The 24,672-nt window shown below is 53.7% G+C and overlaps 2 protein-coding genes across 7 annotated transcripts in view; both read right to left on the bottom strand.

Moving 5' to 3' along the window:
* Nucleotides 1-824: 824 nt before the first annotated feature.
* Nucleotides 825-4,251, bottom strand: LOC101407668 (carbonic anhydrase 15-like). Its single transcript, XM_014796691.2, has 8 exons — nt 3,763-4,251; nt 3,497-3,532; nt 2,732-2,902; nt 2,042-2,202; nt 1,848-1,940; nt 1,419-1,485; nt 1,139-1,305; nt 825-1,059 (listed from the first exon to the last, which is right to left on the bottom strand). Exons 1-8 carry the CDS (start codon nt 3,848-3,850, stop codon nt 835-837), a joined length of 1,008 nt encoding a protein of 335 aa, XP_014652177.1. The 5' UTR covers nt 3,851-4,251; the 3' UTR covers nt 825-834.
* A 1,025-nt stretch (nt 4,252-5,276) lies between these two features.
* The window catches only part of DGCR2 (DiGeorge syndrome critical region gene 2), an 85,520-nt gene continuing 66,124 nt past the window's right edge, over nt 5,277-24,672 (bottom strand). For all 6 annotated transcript variants that reach the window (XM_087423748.1, XM_087423752.1, XM_087423750.1 and 3 more), the window contains 5 exons: nt 23,490-23,666; nt 16,579-16,782; nt 11,119-11,271; nt 9,794-10,030; nt 5,277-8,234 (listed from right to left, as the gene is read on the bottom strand). In XM_087423748.1, the coding sequence (XP_087279874.1) occupies nt 7,978-8,234; nt 9,794-10,030; nt 11,119-11,271; nt 16,579-16,782; nt 23,490-23,666 (1,028 nt within the window). In that variant the 3' untranslated portion in view covers nt 5,277-7,977. The remainder of the gene's footprint in view (nt 8,235-9,793; nt 10,031-11,118; nt 11,272-16,578; nt 16,783-23,489; nt 23,667-24,672) is intronic.

Here is a 24,672-nt window from a genome sequence, read left to right as displayed (position 1 = left end):
GTTACCCGGATGGATATGCAACCGCATTAGACAGGGCATCAGCTGGACAGCAGCCCGACTGGCGGCAGCTTCACTCTACTCCGTGGGACTCCTCCGACCGGACAGCGTTGCCTGGACACAGCTGCATCTAGTCAGTGTATCCTTGGACTCTTAGCTTTGCTTTGGACAGTGATACCAAGGACACTTATCCCTTCACTTGGCCTCACCACAGGCAGTCACCTGGACACCAATGTCTCTCCAGAAAGTGTCACCCTACACAGCCTGACTTCCCAGGGTGTCACTTGGGCGCGGTTTCACCTTGGACAGACAGCCCTTCACTGGCTGTTCCTGTCACCAGGACCCACTGGCCCGGCACAGCACAGCCTGCAGCGGAGCCTGGAACCAGCGGCTTCTCACCTCCTGGCCTCGGAGGAAGTCAGCTGGGGGCGTCATTTAACCACACACACAGTGTCCCAGGGTCTGTCAGCCAGTCGTTTTTAGAATAAAATGTGTAATCTTAGGCTTTAGCAGGTGGCGCTTCTAAGGCCTGCTAGCTTTTCTCCTTCCGTCTTGCCGGGGGATTCAGACATACCGTGAAGGTTGGTAGTGGGGGTGCCTTCTCCGCCTGAGAAGGATCCAGGGAGGTCTGGGGTTATGGATGAGGGTCAGTCAGGGGAGTCCCGGTTGTATGGACAGGCACACTGAGGCCTCGGTGGGGTTAGGGCAGGAATCCCGCTTCCGTGGGAGAGGCAGTGGGCCCCAGCCACCCCCCACCCCCAGCCCCGACCCCCAGCTACATGAGGCCAAGCTCACTCCGTGTATCGTTTATTGCGGGATCAGGGTCGTGTCGGGATCCTAGGCGCCCTGCCTGAGCCAGAGGCTGAACCCCAGGCCCAGCAGAGCCCCGCGCACGCGGGCCAGGGTGGGTGCGAGGGGTGGGGCTGCCGCGCGGACGGAGGCGCCAGGGGAGGCAGAGACCCTGCGCCCCCCGAGAGGCTGCTGCGGGCGGAAGTTCTCCGTGAGCGGCGCGGGATGCGAGCCCGGGGGCCCGGCCCGGGGCACCGTCTGGAACTGGGCCACCTGAGGGTGCGGGGCAGAGACGGTCAAGACGCGGCGGGCGGGCGGCGGGCAGCCCCGCCCAGGGAAGGCGCGGCCCCACCTGCGCGCGCCCGATGGGCACCGCGTCCTCGAAGACGGTCCAGAGCACGGCGGGGTCGCAGCCGGGCGTGGTCAGCGATCCCGAGTAGCGGTAGTAGCGCGAGAGGCCGGAGGCGCCCGGCAGCAGCGAGGCCAGCGGGAAGGTGGACGCCAGATCCACAGAGACCCCTGGGCGGGGGTAGGTGGTGAGGGGTGGGGAGGCGGGATTGGAACCGGCCTCCGCGTGCGCAGACGCCCGGGCCCCAGCATTCCCAGCCCAGGCGCGACCTGGCGCTCCTCACCGTGCGCAGACACGTTCTTCAGGCCCGACACGAGGGCCGAGAAGTTGGCGTTGTCCGAGTCCTTCTCCTGGGGAGGGGGCTCCAAGTGAGAGGAGCTCTGAGTGGGGGTCTCCAAAGGGAGAACTCGGAGGGCGTCTGGAGGAGCCTCTAAGTGGGAGGAGGGTAGGCTCCCCGTGGGGGGATCTGGTAGATCTGCTGGGGGAGCGTCCCTCCCACTGACCCTGCAGATCAACTACCTCCCACTGGCTCCAGCCTCCCACAGAACCCTTTAAATCCCATAAACCTTATAGACCTCCCACTCCACCACAAACTCTGCAGTCCTACTCTGCCCCCTCTGCAGACCCCAATGGACTCCCTTTCTGGGAAGCACACAGAGCCACACAGCCCCCGCCTCCCTCGCTGTGAGGAGTCACAGGGCCCCTCCCTCACCGCCAACAACACAGCCAGCACTGCCAGCCCATCAGGGTGACCTCGAGCCTCGGTCATGCTCCGGTACCGTGTGTTCATGTGGACCACATGCATCTGGGGAGGCACAGACCATGGGAGGTACCCAGCTGCCCCCAACATGCTCCCCCTGCCCTCCCTGGGGCACTCCCGCCACCCAACCCCATGCTGGAGCCCACCTCCATGGGGCGGCGCTGCCCATCCAGGCTGTGCTCTGAGCCTGCTCGCCCAGGGCCCCCCCAGTGGAAGTGCAGCTGTAGTGCGCGGTAGGCAGGCAGTGGCAGCCCAGCACCCTGCAACTCCAGGCGGCTCTGCGGGCCAGTGTCCACGTGGAGTAGCACTGAGGGTGAAGAAGCACATGACACCCTTTTCTTTCTCCCCATCTACTCGTCCTTGTACCATTAGGGCACAGGGTGAGAGCAAAGGTCCCCCTCAGGCCGGTCTGCTCCCCAGCTGGCCCTCTGTGGAACCAGGACACACTCTAGGCCCTTCTGCTGGTCAGTGGGGCAGGGCTCCGCAGACTGCAGAGGAAACCCCCACCCTGCACGGCGGGGGAGCGCGCGGCCCTCCTGGGCCTGGAGTCCTGACCCACCGCAGCTATGTGTGATTGTGGCAGTTGTGCCTACTCCCGGGGCATCCTGGTGCTGTGGGGAGTTCTGACTCGTAGGTATTCCTGATTCCTGATCCTCGGGGGCAATGGCTGATCGCTGTTGATAGGGGGCTCCTGACCCCTGTGGGGAGTCTTTGATCCCTGTATGGTGTCTCATCTCCTAGGGGGATCCTGATCCCTGTGTGTGTATGGGAGTTCCCACCCCACGCAGGAGGTTCCTGCAGCTATCTGTGGGGGCTCCCGACCCCAGGGTGCTGACCTGTATGGCCATCATTCTCCAGGGTCCATGGGCCTGGAGGTGCTGAGTCATAGCCATGGAAGACGAAGGGTCCGAGGGTGGGGTCCCGCTGGACCAGGTGAAGGTCAATGTTGATGGGGGACTGGGCTGGGCCCCCACAGGCAGGGGCTATCTCCTTCCAGTGGGAGGGGCCTGAGGGAACAAGGCCTGGGGTCTGTAGGCGGTGGTCAGGGAGGCAACTTGGGGGTGCACAGAGGAAGGTGGCCTCTCTCTCCCACACATACCCAGAGAACAGCCCAGCTTCCCCCTCCATCCGTACGGACAGGTCACAACTGCCACCTCCCTCCAACTTGGCCCGGCCACATGTTTGCAACACTCTCACACAGGCTCCTCACCTAGGCCACACTCTGACACACAGTCACCTGCAGGCATCTGCCCTACCGGGAATGAGGGTGGAAGGGTCTCCTGGCACACGGTCACGCAGCCACACTGGGGATTTCCACCACGTGCTCACATGTGGGTGGCCACACTGACAGGCTTACAGGCCTCTCCTGATACCAGCAGCTTGGCACACACAGCAAGACTGGAGATCACAGCAGCCATGGACCCGCACACACAGGCATGCTGCCTTGTGCCCAGGCACTGTGGCCCAGGACTACCAACAGAAACCCACAGAGACCACAGGAGAGCCACGTGCAGACAGCCTTTTGGCCACATTAGCAGCAGGCTGTCTAGTGACAGGACACAGACCAGTCCACACAGCCTCACACGACACTCTGTCCTCACCACACTTTGGGTCCTGGGAGTCATAGCACCAGGCGCCTGTGGACAGTGGGAAAAGACCGAGCTGAAGGATGGCCCATCTGGGCCCTTGCCCTGCACCATCCCAGCCAGGGTCCAAGAATGGGAGGGCAAGGCTTAGGCCAGTGGAAGCCAGCGCAGACCCTGCTCTCCTGTCACCCCAACCCCAGTAACTCCCTCCCCAAAGAACCCCCCACCCAGTAGCAGGGCCTAAGGGGCAGCGGGGAGTGGGGCAGAGTCCTGGTGCTCACCCTTGGAGTCTGCGCGCAGCACCAGCGGCATTACGAGGAAGGTGAGCTCGAGGGCAAAGACCATGAGTGCGAAGCACTGAGACCACATGGTGCGGCAGTGGCTGCGACTCCAGAGGACTGGAAAGTGCTAGAGGGCGGCAGGGCAAGGTGGCTGTGTATTTATTAGTGGGGTGGGCTGGGGCGTGGCTAAGTCCTGTGGGATCAGGAGCCGGCCGCTTGGGAGGGCGGAGTGGTGGTGGGGCGCCCAGGCAGGGCCACCAGCAGGGAAGATGGAGTTCTGAGCTCACCAGGCACTCTCTGACCCCAGGGCCGTGGCTGCGTGCCAGCAACAATCGCCAGCATTTATGGCAGCTAAATGCTTTACACAGATCCCTCAATTAATCCTTGCAGGGGGCCTATTATTATACCCATTTAAAGATGAGGAAATGGAGGCTGGGGGCCAGGAATGACATGCCAAGGCCACCAGCAAGGATGGAAGTTCAAGGGGGAGCATATCTTGGATCCCAGAGCCCTTGACTTGCGGGTCTGAGGTGCGAGGGCATGGGAGGGCATTTCTCCCCTTCGCTGTGGGCCTGGGACCCCCCCCCCCCCAGAGACCACAGACTCCCTTCTACTGGCATGCCCCCACGGACCTGGGACAAGATGGATCCCTGCTCTGGGCCCGCCCTTCTTTGGGGGACCATCTCACCAATGGGTCTCCAGGAAGCCAGAGCCCGTCTCCACCGCCCCACCAGGCCCAGGTGGGGACTCGGCTTGCGCAGCAGCTCCAGAGGCTCTAGTGTCCAATAGACTCCAGACTCTGGCCCGAGCCTCAGTTCGTTCTCCTGCAAAGTGGGGCTCTGATTTCTCTGCCTCTTGGTGTGGCCAGGAGAGAAAGCGACACTGTCTGGAAAGAGCTCCGCACCTGGGTGCCAGTGTGCTCCCAAGTGTAAACACAACTGGGCCGGCGGGTTGAGGGCACCAGAGGTAGAGAGAAGACCTCTGCACCTGGAGCCTCTCTCCAATCCCCAGAGGCCCGGGGTCTTCCCATTTTGGGGAAGGGAGGGGGCCCCTTCCCCGCAGCAGGGGGATCGGGCGCTGTCCACGGTGCTGACGGCGCCCAGAGAGCTCAAGATCACCCTCTGCCCTGCAATGTGTTCAGGAACGAGGGGCCACTTCCTCAAAACTTCTATCCTGGCTGAGGGACTCACTGGTTCCTTTCCTAACTCTGACCCCTCAGCCATCCGGCTGCTGGGCTCCACCAGCCGGGCCGACAACCAGGATGGGGGGTTAGGAAGGCGAGCACAAGGACCTACCCGAGGTTGAGTCCCCAAAGTCACAAGCTGGACAATTACTGAAAGGATCATTGCTGGGGAACTGAAGGGACAGTGGGGTCTCGGAGCCCCGTGCCTGCCCTTGGCTTCCACAGATGACCCAACTCCTCCGTCCACCCATCTCTGCACCTGTGCATCAGCCCCAACTTGGCCAGAGCCTCCCACCCCAGTTTAGGTCACACCAAGAACTGACCACGCCTCTTCCAGAACACAAATTTATTTGGCATTTGGATGAAATGGTTCTCACAGCATCTTAAGAAAGGATTAGTGCCAACCCAACCAAAAATAAACCCAAACTAAAAACCCTTAGTGAAAGGAAAACATAAAGAACAGGCGTTGAGACAATGTACATATTGACTTCCACCTCCGCCAGACAGCTCAGGCCCCAAGGGAAGGGGTCCCCCAAGAGCCTGGCCTGTCCCTCCAGGGGCCCAGTGTGCATGGGGCTGGGGGGCCATCTCCCACAGGAGCACAGGAGTCTCAGCTAGGGCTGGCCTCGGGATTCTTAATTGGACCATGAAGCACAACCAGATCTTACAAAGGGCGGCGACTGGATAGAGGCTGCGGACAGCCGGGCAGACCCCAGCCCTCCCCCTGCTCCCCTCACAACCGCCCTCCAGGGGAGCTCAGCTCCTGGGGCACCAACTCCTAGAGACGCAGCGGGCAGCACACAGGCCTTCTGCACAGCCCAAGGATGTCAGAAGACTGAGCACCCTGGTGCCTAAGCTGAGCACTGTTGGACAGAACCCTGGCCAGTCCAGAAGCAGGCCCACCTTCTGCAACCCCCATAGTCTGCTTCAGGCCACCCCTCCTGCATGCCTGACTAACCCCCTTGGCAGTCCTTCAGTCCCAAAAGGAAGTTCCCCAGTCCCACACAGCACATGCCAGCTGTCCTGTCCTGTCCACACAGTGTTGAGGCCTGGGCCAGAAACACCAGGGCTGGGAGGGACCCTGAGCTGTTGGGGGCCAGGCCCCTGTGGGGCTCCATTGGGGTGATCACTCCCAAGCAGGCACACTCAGGACTCTTGCCCACCAACAAGGCCTGTGCCTAGCGCATGCTGGAGGCACGACATGCCTCCTGCTTTGTCTTCCTCAGCCAGGGTGAGCACATGTGCCCAGGACACCGTTCTCAAAGAAGTATCAGCCCTTCGGCAAGGGGCACGCAGGTCTGCTCGGCACACAGCCCGCCTGCGTGAGGCCTGCCTCTAGCACTCTGGCTCCTGCAGGCCAAGCCCAGGGACAGGCAGTTCAATGACAAAACTCACACCTCCGGCCAGCTCTGGGGACGAAAGTCAGGTCTGTGGGGCAACTCAGGAATCTCATTCCATAATGGAAGAACAAAACAGACTTTCAATTGGAGAGTGTGAGAACATGACCAGAACTGGACTGTGCCGCTGAGGTCTGTCACCATGAAGCACCACAGAAGCACCCACTTCACGCCAATGCTCCCCTCGCTGCATGCTGGTCTGTGAGGGTGGGCAGGGCTCCGCGCTCTCAGCTGAGGGGCAGAGGCGTGGACCCGGTCATGCCTTGGAGCTGCCCAAGATGCCACGGCTGGCCTGTGAAGGTGGGGCCCCACGTCCAAGTTCCTGTGTACCGCCACCACCTGCAAACACTTGGACATATACATACACATACAGACACACGCACACACAAAAAAGAAAAGATCCAGACAGTCAATGTAGAAAAGATATGGATGTGCTAAAAATCGCACAGAACCCGCTTAATCTCCAAACGTCAGAAATGCTAAAAGCCCTGTGTCAGGAGACAAGACCACTGCCGAGGAGCAGGCATCAGGGTCCCTTGGTCAAAACGCCCCCGGGCAGGGCACCCAGCACCCTGTGCTGCTGAGGACGGGAAGGTGGCATGCAGCCACCGGGCACTTGGCTCCAGTGGTGGTGGTGGTGTGCAAGAATGGACTTTCAAGAGATAGACACAGCCCAGGACACTAATTTCAGCCACCCCTCCCCCCAGAGAAACAACCCTTTATGGCACAAATAAGGTGGGATGGGGCAGGCCAGGCCCAGGGGCAGATTCAACAGTGGCTGCCCCAGAGGGTAGCAGACAGGAGCTGGCTTTGCCCCCAAGCCCCAGTGGAGGATCCAGGGCCAGGACACTCATGCATGGACAAGGGCCTTGGCCCAGGTCCAGAGCCACCTCCTGGGGGAGCCATGCACAGTAATGCTGGGGAGAAAACTCACAGGGTGGGGCCAGGGCCTCCTGGCACAGAACTGGGCTTTGCAGAGCCCAGGTGGAAAGTTGGAGTGGAGAGTTCAACCTCCTTCAAGCTCCCCTTCCCAGGGCCTCCGGCACTAGAGCCCCAGGCCAGCCCCCGGCCCGTGGCAGGGTCACCCCCAATGTTCACAGCTGGACCTGTGGAAGGTCATCCCCAGAGCAGCCCCCGGAGCAACCTCCAAGGCCGCCTGCCCTGATGGTACTGAAAGTCCACGCCCCGCGCCCAGAAGCGCCCCTTCAGAGCAGCGGCCCGTGAGGTGACTGAAGCAGCCCTGGACTTGGTGGCCAAGTGGCAGGCTCCTCTGGATGGCATGCTGCAGCCAGCAAGCCCACCAAAGCTGGGAAAGCTGAGTGTGGCTGGGCCCCCACCCAGGCCCACAGAGCCTTTTTTGTTCCCTACTTGTGAAACATGTAGTTTGAACAAACTTTGTCATTCTTCTGCCACTTAAAAAGAAAAAGACAGTGACCCAAAGCTATACGTGTTTTTGAAGCCCTCAAGGAGACCGGGTGCAGGTGCTCGCTCCTTTGGGAGGCAGCATGTTCTCCACATGCACGCCGTCAGTGAGCGTGCACAGTGCAGCTGGGTCCAGGCTCACTCAGGGGCCCCTCGAGTCTCGACAGCAAACAGGTGCTCCCTGCCCATCAGGGCCAAGGGCCAGGCTGTCCTCTACACCATGGTATTGAGGGAACTGCGGCTGTGGTGGCCACCCCCTGGCAGGGACTCTGTGGCTGGGGTGCTCCCACTCTGGGTGGGGTCGGGGGGCACGAGCAGGGCACTGCTGCTGTCGCCTGAGTCTTCCAGGTCTGCCAGAGAGGCCCCTGCGGCGGGCAGAGGCTGTTCCAGGCGCCGGGGCGAGGCACCTTCACCACCACCATCCCCTGGGCTCGGCGGGCCGGCCTCCACTGCCTCAAAGGCATCGTCATCTGCAGGAGGAGACAGAGGGTGTTAGCACGGCAGTGAGCCTGGCACAGCGGAAAAGGGGGGGCTGGACAACACCGGGGGAAAGTCCTCCTGCTGTGGGGGCCGGGGGCATGGGCTCACCCCTCACCATCCCACTGTGGTGGGCTGCCACGGCACAAGGTGCAGGGAGGCAGCCATAAGCAAACCACAGTGTGTGCTGCGGGAAGACACGCTTTGACAGAGTCGCCAGAACAAAGAGAGGGAAGGGGACACAGCCTCTCAGACTTGGTGGGGGTCGAAGCAGGGCTCAGGTGATGTCGGGGAGTTACTGGGCTCGGGGAGGACAGGTCAGCAGTGTGCGCAGCCCCCAGACCAGGAGCTGTGGCTGGAATACGGGCATGAGAATGTGGGAGACAGGGCCAGAGCCGGCAGCCCTGCAAACAAGAGGGATCTGCAGAAAGCTCTGGTCTGAGGGAGGCCTGTGGCAGCCCATTCCCTTCGGGCTGCCTGCTTGCTCCCTATCACCACAGGCTCTCTCTGAAAGCTTGGGGCGTGCGGACCCAGGAGCGCCCCTCCCCTGGCCACCCCCAAGGCCCCAGCTGCCCTGCCCTGGGGAGCATTTGCTCCCCTGCAGCCTGGTCCATGGAGGCATCTGGGCCCCGTGGCCCCCAGTGGCATCCCTATCAGGAAGCTCGTTCTACCCCGGTGCCCTGACTACACATTGTGACAACCTGTGTCCTGAATACAGGGTCAAATCCAAGTCTTTTCCAGCCCTGAAGACCACACAGGAGCCGTACGAGCTGACCAAACGAACAAGCACCACCAAGAGGACAGCAGTGCTGCCCTCACAACGCCCGTTCTGCTGAGGAGTGTGGGCATGGAAGGGGCCAGCCAACCTGGGGCGGGCACTGCCCACGATCACACAGCAGGGGTGTGTGTGTGCGCACGCGTGTGCATGTGTGTTAGAGGGCATAACGCACAGGGAGACAGGATGGGACACCCGCACTGCACGCCAGGGACAGGGATAGCCAGACAATGGGTGAGGCACCTGGCACTCCTGTGCCACACAGCCCGCAGTATCAGACGAACATCACAGAACCAGCGCTTTCCTCCCACTTCACAGAGCCGCCTCCCCACACGAGAGAATGTCATGATGGTGACATGGGCACATGTGTCTTTACAGCCCTGTAGTTGGCTCTGGGAGCGCCTGGCCCCTGCAGCTCCAGCTGGGAGGCTCTGGGCCAGCCTCGTCCCCACAACTCCCAGCCCCTAGTTTCTAGCTCTCCACAGAGCCCAGCTGAGGGTACCCCAAGGGCTTCTCCCTCACACGTGCTCTTGGGAGAAAGGCAAAGGGCAGGGTGACCACTGTCAGCGGTCGCCTGCACCTGCAATCCTGGGAAGAGCCTGCTCACAAAGTGTTTCCACCATAAAGGGAAAACCACAGAGAGAGCAGATGGCCAGAAAGAAGTGGGGGTTCACAGTCCTGTGGACTGGGGAGGACCACTGGGCCTCTGGCTCCACATGCTGGATGGCTGGTTATGTGCTGCTCCTTCTCCCGGCGGGCCGGGGTTGGGGGAAGCACCTGCAGGGTCGTAGAACACGCTGTCGGGGTTGATGGAGGCCTCATAGGGTGGTGGCGGGTCATCAGGCTGGTCAATGTCGGGGTACTTGTATGCAGTGTAGGGAGGTGGAGGGTCATGGAAGTGGAAAGTCCCGCCTTCTCCATCGTCAGAAAGATGCAGCGGCGTGAGGCCTGTGCCAAACCCATCCGGGCCGTAATCAAAGCCAGGGATCCTCCGGCCAAGGTTGAAATGGTGCACTGGGCAATCAAAGCAGAAACGAGCAACAGAGCCGTGTCACTTGGAGACACGCTGCTTGGCTCCTGAGCTACCCACCCTCCTGAGGCTGGATCTGCCACCCCCAGGCCCAGGGTGCCAGACATTCTGTCATGCTCCTGTGCCCAGCGCCCACCTGTAGCCCACATTCAGCACACCCACCCGAGAGCCCTGACTTTCTCTGAATCGCTGGCCCAGTCCCCCTCCTCGGATACAGTGCCTCTCTGCCCTTCACGCACATGCAGCACATCACTAAGGCCTGCCTCTCCTGCTGCCCGGTCTCAGGTCTGCCCACTGTGCCCCAGCCCTCACCACACCCCGCCAGCTCTAATGTGTTTCTGGGTGTCTAACCCACGATGGCATCGGAGTTCTGCTCACCCTGCAGCTTGGTAAGAACGGAAGAGGGTCTTGGGAAGAACCTTGCTGGCCCACAGTGACGTGGGGCCTTCACACCTGACCTGGGAGCCCTGGGAGGGATCGGGGCCCCTAGACGCAGCCGGCGTGGTCCTTCGTCATTCTTGCCACCTCGATTCTGAACCCTCCCCTGCCTGACTGCACCTATCCTGCCCCTCCCCACACAGGACCAGGGAGCCCCAGCTTGCTCATTGAGACCAGGGGGGATTTCAGAAGCTCTCTCAGGGGACAGGCTACTGCAGAGAACTTGGGCTGAGGAGGTGAGCCACACTCTCTACACCGCCTAATGGCCACGGGCATCTGCTCCTTCTCTGGCAGGTCGCCTCCTGGCAGGCAGCCCACACTCATGGCCCAGGCTGTGGGAAAGGTAATATCACTGTCTGAACACACAGCAGCTGCCGTTCGCTCAGAGGGGCAGCTGGCAGTGTGGGTGTACCCCTCCCTCCACGTGTCTATGGTCTCTGATTTCAGGTCTCGAGGCCAGCTCCTCCAGTGCCCCACACCAGGAGCATGTGAGAAGGGACACCCCGGGGCACCTTCCATCCAAGTCCTCTCCTTCCTCCCTGCCCACCTCCTGCTTCCTGTGCCCCCTGCAAAGGGACACAGCCCGGGGCAGGGCCTCCACTGCAGCATCACAGGCAGGGGCTGGAGCACTCACGATTTGCTCCAATGAGGGACTCGATGCGTTCCCGGCGCCTCTGGCGCAGCCGGTGGACCATGAAAAGCAGCAGCGACAGGATGAGGAAGGAGGAGATGCAGCTAACAATCAGACGCATCCCACTGGCCATGGAGTCGAACAGGCTGTTGCCATCTGTTACAAGGAGAGGAAGGAAACTTGCCACTCTTAGCAAGGGAGGTCGTGACCCCCAGGGGCTCAGCACTACGAGGCGGCCATGGCCCTCCACCGCTAGGCCAACTATGTGGACAAGGCACACTCGCTTCCCAATTCCCTGCACTGGACAGTCTTGGGATAGATGGCAGAAAGAAACAGCTCAAAAGCAAGAATACTGTGACATCAAAGGAGAGAAGCAAATCATGGGCCAGGAAAAATGTTTCAGTAAGACAGCCCTGTCAGGTGCCCTCCTGGTGTCACGGGGGCCTCGTCTCCTCGGATACAGAGAATGCCTGGCCTCCCCCTGGCTCATCTGTGTTGGGTGACCAGGAGCCTTCCTTCAGGAGCTGCAGGCCTCGAACTGCTGCTGTGTGCAAACGCCCACGACTGTCGGTGAGCAAGGAAGACATCTTCTGTCCAGGATAAGCAAGAGCAGTGCTCTACGTGCTCTACGCCCAGGGAGGGCACAGCTACGCTCTGCAGAGGCCACACGCCCTTCCCCAGGTGCTGAGCACGCTCCTTCCTGCTCAACAGGCCGTTTCTGAGTGTTGGGGAGACAAGCTGAGGACAAAATGTCAATGGCCCTGTCCTCACTGAGCTTACACACATAAGAGAGACAGACGATAGCACCGTACATGTGTCTAAATGATGAGAAGCACCAGAACACAACGGGGCTGGACAAAGGGATCAAAGGCAAAAGGGATGCGTGTCCCATCAGGCAGCCGTGGGCAGGGCCGAGGGCAGGGGAAACAGTGGATGGTGGCTGGGGCTGGGTCTCTGAGCTCTAGTCTCAGGTGATGTGTTGGGAAGCCACTGGAGGTCTGGGGCAGGAGTACCGCCTCCCGAGGGGCTCTGGCTCGGGCTGCACCACGTGGAGAATGGGCTGCAGGGGAAGGAGTGTGGGAGTGTCGGAGAGCCAGTGAGGAGGTACCTGCAGCCTCTAGGGGAGGGAATGACCTGGACGGGGTGGTGACAGAGGGAGAAGTGACAGCATGGGGTCCATTTTGGACTCAGATTTACATGCTTCACTGATGGCCTGGGGGTGGTCAGGACCCGCTGGGCTGCTGCGTGGAGTGGCTGCAGTCTCCAGCAACCGCTGGGGAAGGATGGCCAGCCCAGGTCTCATTCACAAATGAGGCCCCACCACAGCTGTGAGGGAGTCTGGTGGCCTCAGTCCTTAACCACAGTTAAGGACAGACTGCACACAGCCTCGCCCTGACACCAGTCCTGGGCACACATGGGAAGACGAGCACTCAGAAACACGCGTGCTGACCTCCAGCCACGGCATGCAGCGCCAGGCCCCACAGACACCACAGCCCGGCCACAGCTCTGCTGGCGTGTATGGGGGAAGGGGCCACGGAGTCGCCCACTCCTCCCATCCAGGGTGGCACGCGCCTCCCTCTGTCTTCCTCAGGGGTCCCATGCCCGCCCTGTCCTCCCACCATCCCTATCGCTGGGGTGTGAGCCCCGGAAGCCACAACAGGGGCTCAACGGGAGGTGCTGAACAGGACAGTGCATCTGGGCACGGCATCCAGCACCTCCCTGATTTCTTACCACCACCTGACAAGGGAGGAACTGAGGCTCAGCAGGCTGTGTGACTGGTCTGGGTTTAGACCTAGGTTCCAGCCTTCCAGGGGTGCTCCCAGAGTGCTCTGCTCCTCCCCCGCACCCAGCAGTGCTCGCATGTGGAGGCCAGGTCGCCTGATCAGGGGAAGAGAGTGAGGACAGTCTCCACTGGACCCCCCGAGTCCCTGTTTACAGCCTCCACCCTCCCCTCGGGTCCCCGTCAGTGGCTGTTCTAATTCTCGACCTCCCCACCCATACTTCCCAGCAACCCTCTCGGTTGGTGGGGAGCCCGGGGGTATGGGAGCACGTGCCCAGTGCTGCCAAATGCTCGACTGTGGCACTCGTGATCTCGCAGGACGGAGAGCAAGGACACACGTGGAGCAAGTCCTCACACAAGGCCTGAGGTGCCGCTGACCCGCTTGCCCCACTCCTCTCTACCCCGGGCCACAGTCTTGCCCGAGCAAGGCTGGACGGGTTGAGGCCACGTCCCTGCTGTTGGCCAGCTCTGTGGTGGAGCCCCTAGTGTTCTGCAGCAGCTCCAGCAGGGGGCTGGAGTCTGGCCTGCACCTGGACATGTCGAGGTAGAGGCAGTGGGGTCCCAGGGCTCAGGCAGCAGCTCTGAGCTGGGTGGTGGCCTCACTCTCCAACCCTCCTAAGTCACGGGCAACACGTCCCTTCTGCCTAAGCTCGCTGGGGGGCACAGCTCTGTTATGGACCCCTGTGCCCGCCCACCACACACTACAGAACCAGGCACTGTGATCTACACTAAGGGGTCTCACCCGGGGAAACTCTGCACCGCCCCCCGGGGGACATTCGACGATGTCTGGAGACACTTTTGGTCATCATCAACCACTCAGGAGGTAGAGGTGCTACTGGCATCTAGTGGGTAGAGGACAAGGATGCTGCTGAACATCCTGCCTTGCACAAGATAGCCCCACGACACAGTACCTGGCCCAAACAGTCAACAGTGCCAAGGTGGAGACCCCTGCCCTGCCCTGGAACACATTGGGGCCTCTTAGGTGCTTGCTGAGGGTGGGACAGAGATGATGGCCGTGGGATGAGGTGTGAAAGAAGAGAACTTGCATTGGCCCACGATGTGCTGACATTTCCACATGCGTTAACCCAGATGAGATGGGCCACTCGCACCAAGTCACAGAATAATGGAACCAGGAGGTGGTCCTGGGAATACCTGTCTCTACAGACCCAGGGGGGAGGCGGGGAGGCTTCAGCGGGGAGGAGTGACCTGTAGCCCTTGGAAGCAGGACTCTCCGTGGGCAGAAGGGTGAAGGACTGTCAACTCCTACCTCTGTGACAGCCACAGGGGCAGGTCCTGACTTGCCAGCCCCGAGGAGACACTTCACAGCCAACATGGGTTCCACGTGAGAGAGGCTGGGCTCCCAGGCCCTCCTGCCGCTCCTACTGGCCCAGCCTGCTCCACACCGGCCATGCAGATGGCTGGAGCTCACTCTTGTCCTCCTCCCACAGGGCCAGAAAGCTTCCGCAAAACTGGTATTTACTGCTGACAACACTTGGGAAGAAAACATGTGGAAAGGATACATCCTCTCACCAATCAGCCGCTGTTTTGATGCCTCTGATTCTCTTCCAGTCTCAAGAGAACATTTTGTCCCTGTCTGTGAGAGGAAGCCCATCAGCTCAGGGGGCCGCCGATGTGTCTGTTAATTGGTGGCCAGCTCAGAGATCCCGGGGGGGAGGGCACCTAAAGCAGCAGCCCCTTTGCAATGACTAACTCTTAATCAGTTCTAAAATAAACCCAAGGACATGGTCAAGGTCCCTGACTGTCCCTCCATGGCAGTTACTGGGAGGAAGCATCTCCTAGAACCAAGACACCTGTAGTCAGACACAAAGAAGTGAGCACTGTCCCAGGAGCCAGAGGCCAGTCTAGGAGTCCCAGGGGACCCACATCACGGCTGGTCCCTCCATGGGGCTCTGGACTATACCAGACAGGGCTGGGTTTTGCCTTTCAGGCTGCGGGTTCCTAGTTATAGACAGAGAACACATCCTGCTGGGGTAGATGCTGTTGGAACCGAAGGTACCCTGAAGTCTACCTGGCCTGACCCTTGGTCTGATGCCCGAGCCTCCCCAGGTGGCTACCCAGCCTGTGCATGAGGAGCTCCAGTGACGAGGAGCTCCCCATTTCACTGAGCTTGGTTACACGGAAACGGTCTAAAGATCTCCACTGGAGACAGCAGGTGGAGCAGAAGCTCAGCAGGAACTGGAGGCCGATGCCCTAGACCCCAACGTGGGCCCTGCTACTGGCTGCTGCACAGCTGGCACCTCACCTCACCTCTTGGAGCCTCTTGACCCCAGGTTGCCCCAGAGCACCAGTGCAGGACGGGAGCGGAGAGCTGCGGTGCCTCCGCATCTCGCCTGGCGCTTGGAGTTTTCAGCCATGTTATTTTAGCCTTTATAGTAGGTGTGGCACCTCAAGTGGATTCAATCTGTTTTCTTAATGACCACTGTTGCATATGTCTTCAGGTGCTTGGCTGCCATCATGTATCTCCTTTGGTAAAATGTCATTTTAAATCTTCTGCCCGTTTTTTTATAGGGTGGTTTCTTTCTTATTATTGAGTTTTTAGAGTTCTTTTTTTTTTTTTAAAGATTTTTTATTTATTTATTTATTTTTTCCCCCCAAAGCCCCAGTAGATAGTTGTATGTCATAGCTGCACATCCCTCTAGTTGCTGTATGTGGGATGCAGCCTCAGCATGGCCGGAGAAGCGGTGCGTCAGTGCGCGCCCGGGATCCGAACCTGGGCCGCCAGTAGCGGAGCGCATGCACTTAACCGCTAAGCCACGGGGCTGGCCCTAATTTAATTTTTCTTTTGTGGATCATGCTTTTGACGTCATATCTAAAAATGTTGCCTATCCCAAGGTCACAAAGATTTTTCTCCTGTGTTTTCTTTTTTCTTTGAAAAGACTTTATTTATTTAGAGCATAGGTTTTCTTCTAGAAGTTCTGTAATTTAAGGTTTTACAGTTAGGTCTATGACCACATTGAGTTAATTTTTATATAAAGTAGGACGTGTAGTGTACGGTTCATATTTTTTTGCATGTGGATGTCCAATTGTTCCAGCACCATTTGTTGAAAGAGTATCCTTTCTCCACTGATCTGCCTTTGTACCTTTGCCAAATATCAGGTGACCATGTAAGTGTGGGACTATTTCTAGACTCTATTCTCTTCCACTGATCTATGTGTCTATTCTTTTGCTAATACCACACTATTTTGATTACTCTGACTGTATAGTAAGTTTTAAATCAGGTAGCATGAATCCTCCAACTCAGTTCTTTTAAAAAGCATTTTGGCTATTCTAATTCCTTTGCCTTTCCATAGAAATTTTAGAATCAGCTTGTCAACGTCTACAAAAAAGTCCGCTGGAATTTTGGTTGAGACTGCATTGAACCTATAGACAATTTGCAGAGAATTAACCTCCTAATGATATTGAGTCTTCTGATCCATGAACATGGTATATCTCTCCTTTTATTTATGCCTTTGATTTCTTTCATCAGAGTTTTATGGTTTGTAACACACAGGTTGAACACAATTTTATAAGGCTTATACCTAAGTATTTCATGCTTTTTGGTGCTATAGTAAATGATACGTTTCTTAAAATTTTCAATTTCCACCTGTTTATAGGTTGTATATATAAATATAATGGATTGCACCAAACAGGGAAGCTGACTTGTGACCCACCATCAGTCTCACCTGGGTCCAGGCACATGAACTTGCAGCACTCTTTGGGGTCCTTGCGGTATTGCTGGCAGCCCTGGGGCCGCTCGCAGAGGGCAGCCACACACATCTCAGGCTCCCCTCCATGGCAGGTGCAGCTCAGGCATGGGTCATCCCCTTTGGGGGTGAAGTAGAACCCCTCATCCACCACGTTGTCCTTGATGTCAACACATGTCTGACCTGCAACAGGCACACACATGCACATACCTATGTGTTACCAGCAGAAGCCCTGACTCTCCCCACCTGGGCCTGGCACAGGAGTTGGTAAGACTGTGCCTGAGAGCCCTCCCAGTAATGGAATGCTGTGGGTCTGCGCCACGCCCACAAGGAGCAGCTGTCCAAGAGAAGTCACTACAACATACTGTTAGGAAAAAGCACACCCGGCTAGGGCAAACCTAGCCACGAACCTGGACCGCTAGGCCAGAGGAGAGTGCCAGATTCCAGGGAAAGTCCATAGGAAAGTGTTTGCTTTTAAGTTGCCTAAGACGTTTACTTATGAGATTTCCTCAATTGTAAGATGCAGCTGCCATGCATATTAACCATTTAAAAATCAGAATGTGTCTTGAATAAGTCTCTCCAGAAGCTACTGGTTCTGCTTGGGAAGATGATCCACTGGATCTGAGACACATACCACAAACTCTGTGCAGAGCTGACCTGGGACTAGAGGAAGAGGAGTGACCATGGCCAGGGACAGGAGGGAGCTGAAAACTCAGAGCCTTAAGTTGGTAGGCAGACATGACAGATGCCGCGGGGAAGGGACGAGGAACGAGGCAGGGGCAGGTCTTTGAAGGGATACGTGCTCAGTGAAAGGCAAAAGGACATGAGAAGGAAGTTTTCCCAGTCTCTAAATGCAGTAGGGATGTCTAGAAAATCTCTTCAGAAATTCCACAGCCATGGGTCTGTGCCTCACTTAAGACTGGAGTAAAATCTATGCAACTCATGTGGTCAGGAACTTGCAGGGCAAGAAAGTCACATAAAATTATCCTCTGCTAGAACAGAGAGGAAAAAAAATGAAGAAAAATGAACAGAGTCCTCAGAGAAATGCAGGGCACCATTAAGCACACCAACATACATGAAGTGTGAGTACCAAAAAAAGTGTGAGACAAAGGAAGAAGCAGAAAAAATATCTGAAGAAATAATGGGTGAAAACTTTCCAAATTCACTGAAAAACAAAAACCTACCCATCTAGGAAGCTCAACAGACTCCAAGTAGGAAAAAATCAAAGAGACCCACAAACAGACACATTATAGTAAAAATGCTGAAAGTCAAAGACAAAGTGGAAATCTTAAAAATAGCAAGAAAAAAATGACTTGTTACTTACAAGGGAACCCCAATAAGATTAACAGCTGACTTCTCAGCAGAACAACAGAAGCCAGAAGGCAGTGGAATAACATATTCAAAATGCTCAAAGAAAAAACTGTCAACCAAGAATCCTACATCCAGCAAAGCTACCTTTCAAAAAATGAAGGCAAATAAAGACTTTCCCAGATAAACAAAAACTGAGAGAATTTGTTGCTTTCAGACTCGCCTTACAAGGAATACCAAAGGAAGTTCTTAAGGCTAAAAACAAGTGACCCACAGATAGTAATTTGAATCCACACACACACACAAAAAGCACCAGAATAGGTAATTATGTAATTATAAAAGACAGTATAAATGTGTATTTTTTCTCCTTTAGTCTCTTAACTGATTTAAAAAGCAATTGTATAAAATAATATGTATATAAGGTAATGTTGGGCATACAGAAATATAACATATAGAAATATACTATACGTATGACGTATTTCCCAATTACAGCATGAAAAGGAGGTTATGTGGGAGCAAAGCTGTATTGAGCTAAGGAAATGACTGCAGAGGTAAAGTAATAACTACAACAATGTATTGAGTTTATAACACTAAGAGATCTAATGTGTAATAATTCAGATAAGACATATATATGGAATAGATAGTGGTAGTGGTTGCACATGTCTGTGAATATACTAAAATCCATTGAATGGTACACTGTAGATAGGTGAATTGTAAGGTATGTAAATTATATATCAATAAAGCTATTAAAGAGATAATGGCAGAGATGTTCCCATAATTAATCAAGCACACAAATCCTCAGGTGTCCTAAAAGGACAAATAAAAATAAATCAATACCTAGACACAGAGTGATGAAACTTCAGTGTTATCAACAAAAGGAAGCTCTCAAAAGCAAGAGAGGGCAGGCCCCGTGGCTTAGTGGTTTAGTACTCGCGCTCCGCTACTGGCGGCCCGGGTTCGGATCCCGGGCACGCACCGACGCACCTCTTCTCCGGCCATGCTGAGGCCACGTCCCACATACAGCAACTAGAAGGATGTGCAACTATGACACACAACTATCTACTGGGGCTTTGGGGAAAAAAAGGAGGAGGACTGGCAATAGATGTTAGCTCAGAGCCAGTCTTCCTCAGCAAAAAGAGGAGGATTGGCATGGATGTTAGCTCAGGGCTGATCTCCCTCACACACACACACAAAAAAATAAAAATAAAAGCAAGAGAGATGAAGACTGCCTACTGTTCTGTGTTCTTTTAGGTGACGGTCAGTCAGATGTGGTCGCAAGAGTCGGAACAGGAGAGGCTCAGGAAAACAATTTATTTTACTCATGGGTAACTCACTTCAGACGAAATTGACAATCTGAATAGTCCTATAACCATTAAACAAATTGGATTTATAATTTAAAAGCTCCTCCAAAATGAAATCTCTAGATCCAAGTGGTTTCACTGGAGAATTTGACCAAATGTTTGAAGAATTAACACCAATTCTATATAATCTCTTCCCAGAAAACAGAAGAGGAAGGAACATTTCTTAACTCATTTTATAAGGTCTGTGTTAGCCTGATACCAAAACCAAAGATAGTATTAAAAAAAAAAACCCTACAGACTAATATTTCTCATGGACTTAGACGCAAAAATCTTCAATAAAATATTAGCAAACAAATTCAACAATATATAAAACGAATTATATTCCATGACCAAGTGGGATTTATTCTAGGTATGCGGACTTTAATATGTGAAAATCAATGTAATCTATCATCTCAAATTGAAGCTAAGGGAGAAATATCATATGTTCATATCAAATGATGCAGAAAAAGCATTTGACAAAATCCAATACTCCAACTCTTGTTCAACATAGTGCTGAGATTTCTAGCCACTGAAACAAGGTAAGATAAAGAAACAAGAGACATGTAGGTTTGAAAGAAAGAAATAAAACTATCTCTATTTGCAGATGACATGACTGTCTATGTATGTAGAAAATTCCAAGGAATCTACCAAAACATCTCCTAGAACTAATAAGTGAGTTCAGCTAGGTCACAGGACACAAGATCAACATACAAAAACCAATCACATTTCCTTATACTAACAATAAACACGTAGAAACCAAAATTTAAAACACATACCATTTACAATTTTTCCAAAGAAAATGAAAAACTTAGATATATACTTAAACATGTACAGGATCTGTTTGCTGAAAATTACAAAATGCTGATGGAAGAAAGAAAAGAGTAAATAAATGGAGAGACACACTATGTTAATGGATTGGAAGATTCAACATAGTAAAGATATATATTCTCCCCAAATTGATCTATAGGTTTAATGCAATTTTTATCTAAATTCCAGCAAGGTTTTTAGAGACAGACAAGCTTATTCTAAAATTTATATAGAAAATGCACAGGCCTTAGAATAGTTATAACAATCTTGACTCAGAAGAATCAACTGAGAGAAATCACTTTCTGATTTCAACGCTAATTATATAGCTACAGTAATCAAGATAGTGTGGTAGTGGCAGAGGGTTAGACACACAGATCAATGGAACAAAACAGAGAACCCAGAAATACACCCACATGAATATGCCCAACTAATTTTTGACAAAGGCACAAAAGTAATTCAATGGAAGAAGGACAGCTTTTCAACAAATGGTGCTGAAGCAACTGGACATTCACAGGCAAAAAAATGAACCTTGACCTAAATCTTACACCTTATAAAAATTAACTCAAAATGGATCACAGACTTAAATTTAGAACATAAAACTATAAAACTTTTAGGAAAAAAACAGTAGAAACTCTTCAGAAAGTAAGGCTAGGCAAAGACTTCTTAGATTTGACACCAAAAAAACGATCTATAAAAGGAAAAATTGATAAATTAGACTTCATCAAATTTAAAACTTTTGTTCTGTTAAAGCCCACGTGAAGAAGATGAAGACAACCTACAGACTGGGAAAAATATTTGCAAACAACATATCTGACGAAGGACTAGTATCTAGAATACATAGAGAACTCTCAAAAGTCAACAGTAAAAAAACCCCAAACAATCCGATTAGAAAATGGACAAATGACATGAACAGACATTTCACCAAAGAGGACACAGAGATGGCAAACAAGCACATGGAAAGGTAGTGAACATCGTTAGCATCAGGGAAATGCGAATTAAAAGCACAATGAGGTAGTACACTCCATATCTATCAGAATGGCTAAAAAATAGAAATAATGAAAACAACAAGTGCTGACAAGGATGTGGAAAAACCAGATCACTCATACGCTGCTGGTGGGTGTGTAAGATGGTGCAGCTACTCTGAAAACTTTGCTGTTCCTTAAAAAAACTAAACATGCAACTACCATACAACCCAGCAACTGCAATCTCAGGCATTTATCCCAGAAAATAAAAATGTATGTTTGCACAAAAACTTGTACACAAACGTTCATATTAAATTGTAATAGCCAAACACTAGAATTGGTCCAGATGTCCTTCAACAGGTAAACGGTTAAACAAACTGAAACCAAACCATGAAATGCTACTCAGCAATAAAAAGGAACAAACTATGGATATATGTAACAATTTGGATGACTCTCTAGGGAATTAGAAGGAGCCAATCCCCAAAGGCCTCATAGTGTATAGTTCAATTTATATAACATTATTGAAATGAAAAAACTTTAGGAATGTTAGCAGTTGCAAGGGGTTAGGGGTGGGGGAGGGCCTGGAGGTGGGGGCGTGTGGTTATTAAAGGACAATGGGAAGGATCTTTGTGGGGTTGGAACTGCTCATATCACGACTGTGCTGGTGAACACAGGAAGCTACACAGGTGATAGAATTCTATAGCATTCACACACACGCACTCATGCACACAAGAGTACAAGTAAAAATGGAGATATCTGAGTAAGATCAGTGGGCTGTGCCCAAGTCAATATCCTGGCTGTGATGTTATACTACAGTTTTGCAAAATGTTCCCATTTGGGGAAACCAGGCAAAATGTACAAGAGATCTCTGTCTTATTTCTTTAAATGCATGTGAGTCTATAAGGATCTCAATAAAAATTTCAATTAAAAAAAAGACAGCATAAATGGGTCAAATTAAGCATCAAAATATCAGCAAACCAAAGCTGGCAACATATATACAAAAGCCATGAGGATGGGTTAACATCAGAAAATTTTTAATGTAAAATAGTAAATAAATAAAATCATATAATATAAAATAAAATAGTAATGTAAAATAGTAAAGAAGAAAAATATAATCCCAATAAATGTAGAAAAAGCATTTAATAAAAATCAATACATTTCTGTTATGTAAAAATTCCCAGCAAACTAGGAAGAAGGGTACTTCCTTAACCTCAAAAAAGTATTGGCTAAATCCTACAGAAAGTGATATATTGAATACTGAAACACTAAAAGCCTTCCCTTTTAGGTTGGGAAGATAAAAATGCTCACTACTACCACTTCTAATCAACACTGTCCTGGAGACCTTAGCAAGAAAAGTAATACCAGGGAAAAAAAATTTAAAGAAGGAAAAAGCCAAAGATTTGAAAGAAGACATATATGCCTAAAAATGTCTAAACAGAAAATCTAGGAGAATCCACCAAGTAAGAGAACTAATAAGGGAGTTCAGAAAATATCCTCAACTGCATACAGAAGACAAGGCCAACAACAGGCAACACAATGGTCAAGAGCCAGGCAGGGCAGCCCAACACCAGCTCGGGGCACTCGTCACGAAGCTCCTGTGAAGATGGCGTGGTATCAACAAGCGTTGACCAACAGCCAAGGGCCAGGACGGAGCCCAGGAATAGGCTCAGACATCAGTGAAACCTCGACCCATGACAAATCAGCAAGCAAGGGAGTGGTGGTCCAAATAAACCATGCTGAGATCCACTGCAACCCGCCCCTGCCTCACACTCCACATCTGGGCTCAATTCTGCCCTCTACCCACAGCAGAGGCGACTGGGTGAGGTGAGGGAGCCCTGCCCTCCATCAGCACAAGCACAGTGCAAGCCCCTGAGATGGCAGAGACTCCGATGTGGAATGTGGACGAGTGAGCTGGCAGAGGGACTGGGAAAGACCCGTGACACCACAGAGAGGAGGGAGAGCAGTTCAGACGCGCAGAGAGAGAAGCAGAGTGAGGGGTCTTGGAAGGACCTGTGGAGAGTCGGGGAGGTGACCAGGGGAGTCAGGGCTCCAGGATGCCATGAGATTTGGCACGTCCTTCGGTCCCCATTCTCATTTAGTCTCCCAACACCACTGAGGTGGGGAGGGCAGGAATTATCACCTCTATCCTGGGAAAGAGAAATGAGGGCTCAGAGATGTCAATTGCTGCCTAGGTCACAGAGCTGAACAGCAGCCCAGCCAGGCCCACACCGGCCTTGGGTCCCGGCCCAGGCTCTTGCCCTCAACCCCAAGGCACCCATGCACCTTCAGAGTAAGGTGTGAGCCAGGCAAGGAGCACCTGCTGCACCGCTACAAAACAGGGATTCTGCCTCAGAGCATCACGAGGTCAAAGTCCACTCAAGTCGACATCGAGGTCCAGAAATTAGAAAGCCACATTCCCATGAGAAGCACCCTTCTACAGCTCACTAGACAAGTCACGTTCAAGGTGGCTTACTTCTTTTACACAGAAACGAGGACTTCTCGTAGCAGTTCTCGGCGTGCCAGCTGTGCAGGTCGTGGTGGCGGAGGGTGGGGAAGTGGAAGCACTGGAGCTGGGCACAGAGCACGCTGTCGCTGTCAGACATGGCCGAGGCGAAGATGGGGTCTGGGGGCAGGAACACCTCTGAGGAACCTGTGCGGGAGACAAACGGCGGCCGGCCATTACAACGTGACGTCAACATACCAATCACATGCAGTCCTCATGGGGACCAAGGCTCCCCTAAACTGGACCATCAGTCAAGGAGGTCGTGGACTGCCAAGCGCTAGCTGTACTGTGGTTACGGCATTCATTCACTCACGACCTCCCTGAGCTCCTCTGAGTGCAGCTCTGCGCACCGGGCCGACAGGCGCCCCGCTCATATGGAGCCAGGGAGGAAGCACACGAACAAGCAATACTGGGCAGAGAGCCCGACGAGGACTGTGCTTGGCTGGAGAGGTTTAAAGGTAGGGCAACAACATGAAGAGTGAAGTGATGGGTTATAACATAGTGGATTAAAGTGCATGAGTTCATTCAGATAAAGGGAACAAATAAATAGAGGAGAGTAGAGGGAAGTTCTCCCTTACAACAGAGTATCAATTAATAAATGGAGAAGGACTTGAAAAGGTGCCCACTGCACCTGCCAGGAACACACGATTCAGGTGGAGCGGTGGCTCCAATGCCTACCGGGAGCATCAGCTGGCCAGGTGAAGTGCTGGAAAGCGCAGGCTCCCTGGGAGCTCCCTCCCAGCTCCTGGGAGACCCTGTCATCCACTCTGCCTTCCAAGCTGGGGATCAGGAGATCAGAAACCACACTATCTTTGGAGCCCAGGGAGCGGGGAAGGGGTGCTAGGGGAGGGATCCTCTCTTCTGCAATGTTCCACGGTTCTGGTCATACCCGGGGCGCAGCATAGCCAGCCCCCAGCGCTCACTCTACCTCGGAGAGCCCTCCAATGCGGGGCTGCCAAAAGACTGCTTGAGGCTAACCTGGACATGAATCACTTGAAATACCCTCAATTTACTAAGAGGGCGATGCAGTTTGCCCTTAAACAGGAACAAGGCATTCCCACGCACGCCTTTTAAACTATATTTGTTCCCAACACTAAGCACAAAGCTCGATTTTGAAGAGCCGGCGAGTCTGGAGGCAGGACCTCATTCTGAG

The sequence above is a fragment of the Ceratotherium simum genome, chromosome 35, assembly GCF_057802395.1.
Source record: "Ceratotherium simum simum isolate JZ-2026a chromosome 35, ASM5780239v1, whole genome shotgun sequence".
NCBI lineage: Eukaryota > Metazoa > Chordata > Mammalia > Perissodactyla > Rhinocerotidae > Ceratotherium > Ceratotherium simum.
The sequence above is the reverse complement of the archived record's forward strand: the minus strand, read 5'-3'. Positions and strand labels throughout refer to the sequence as shown.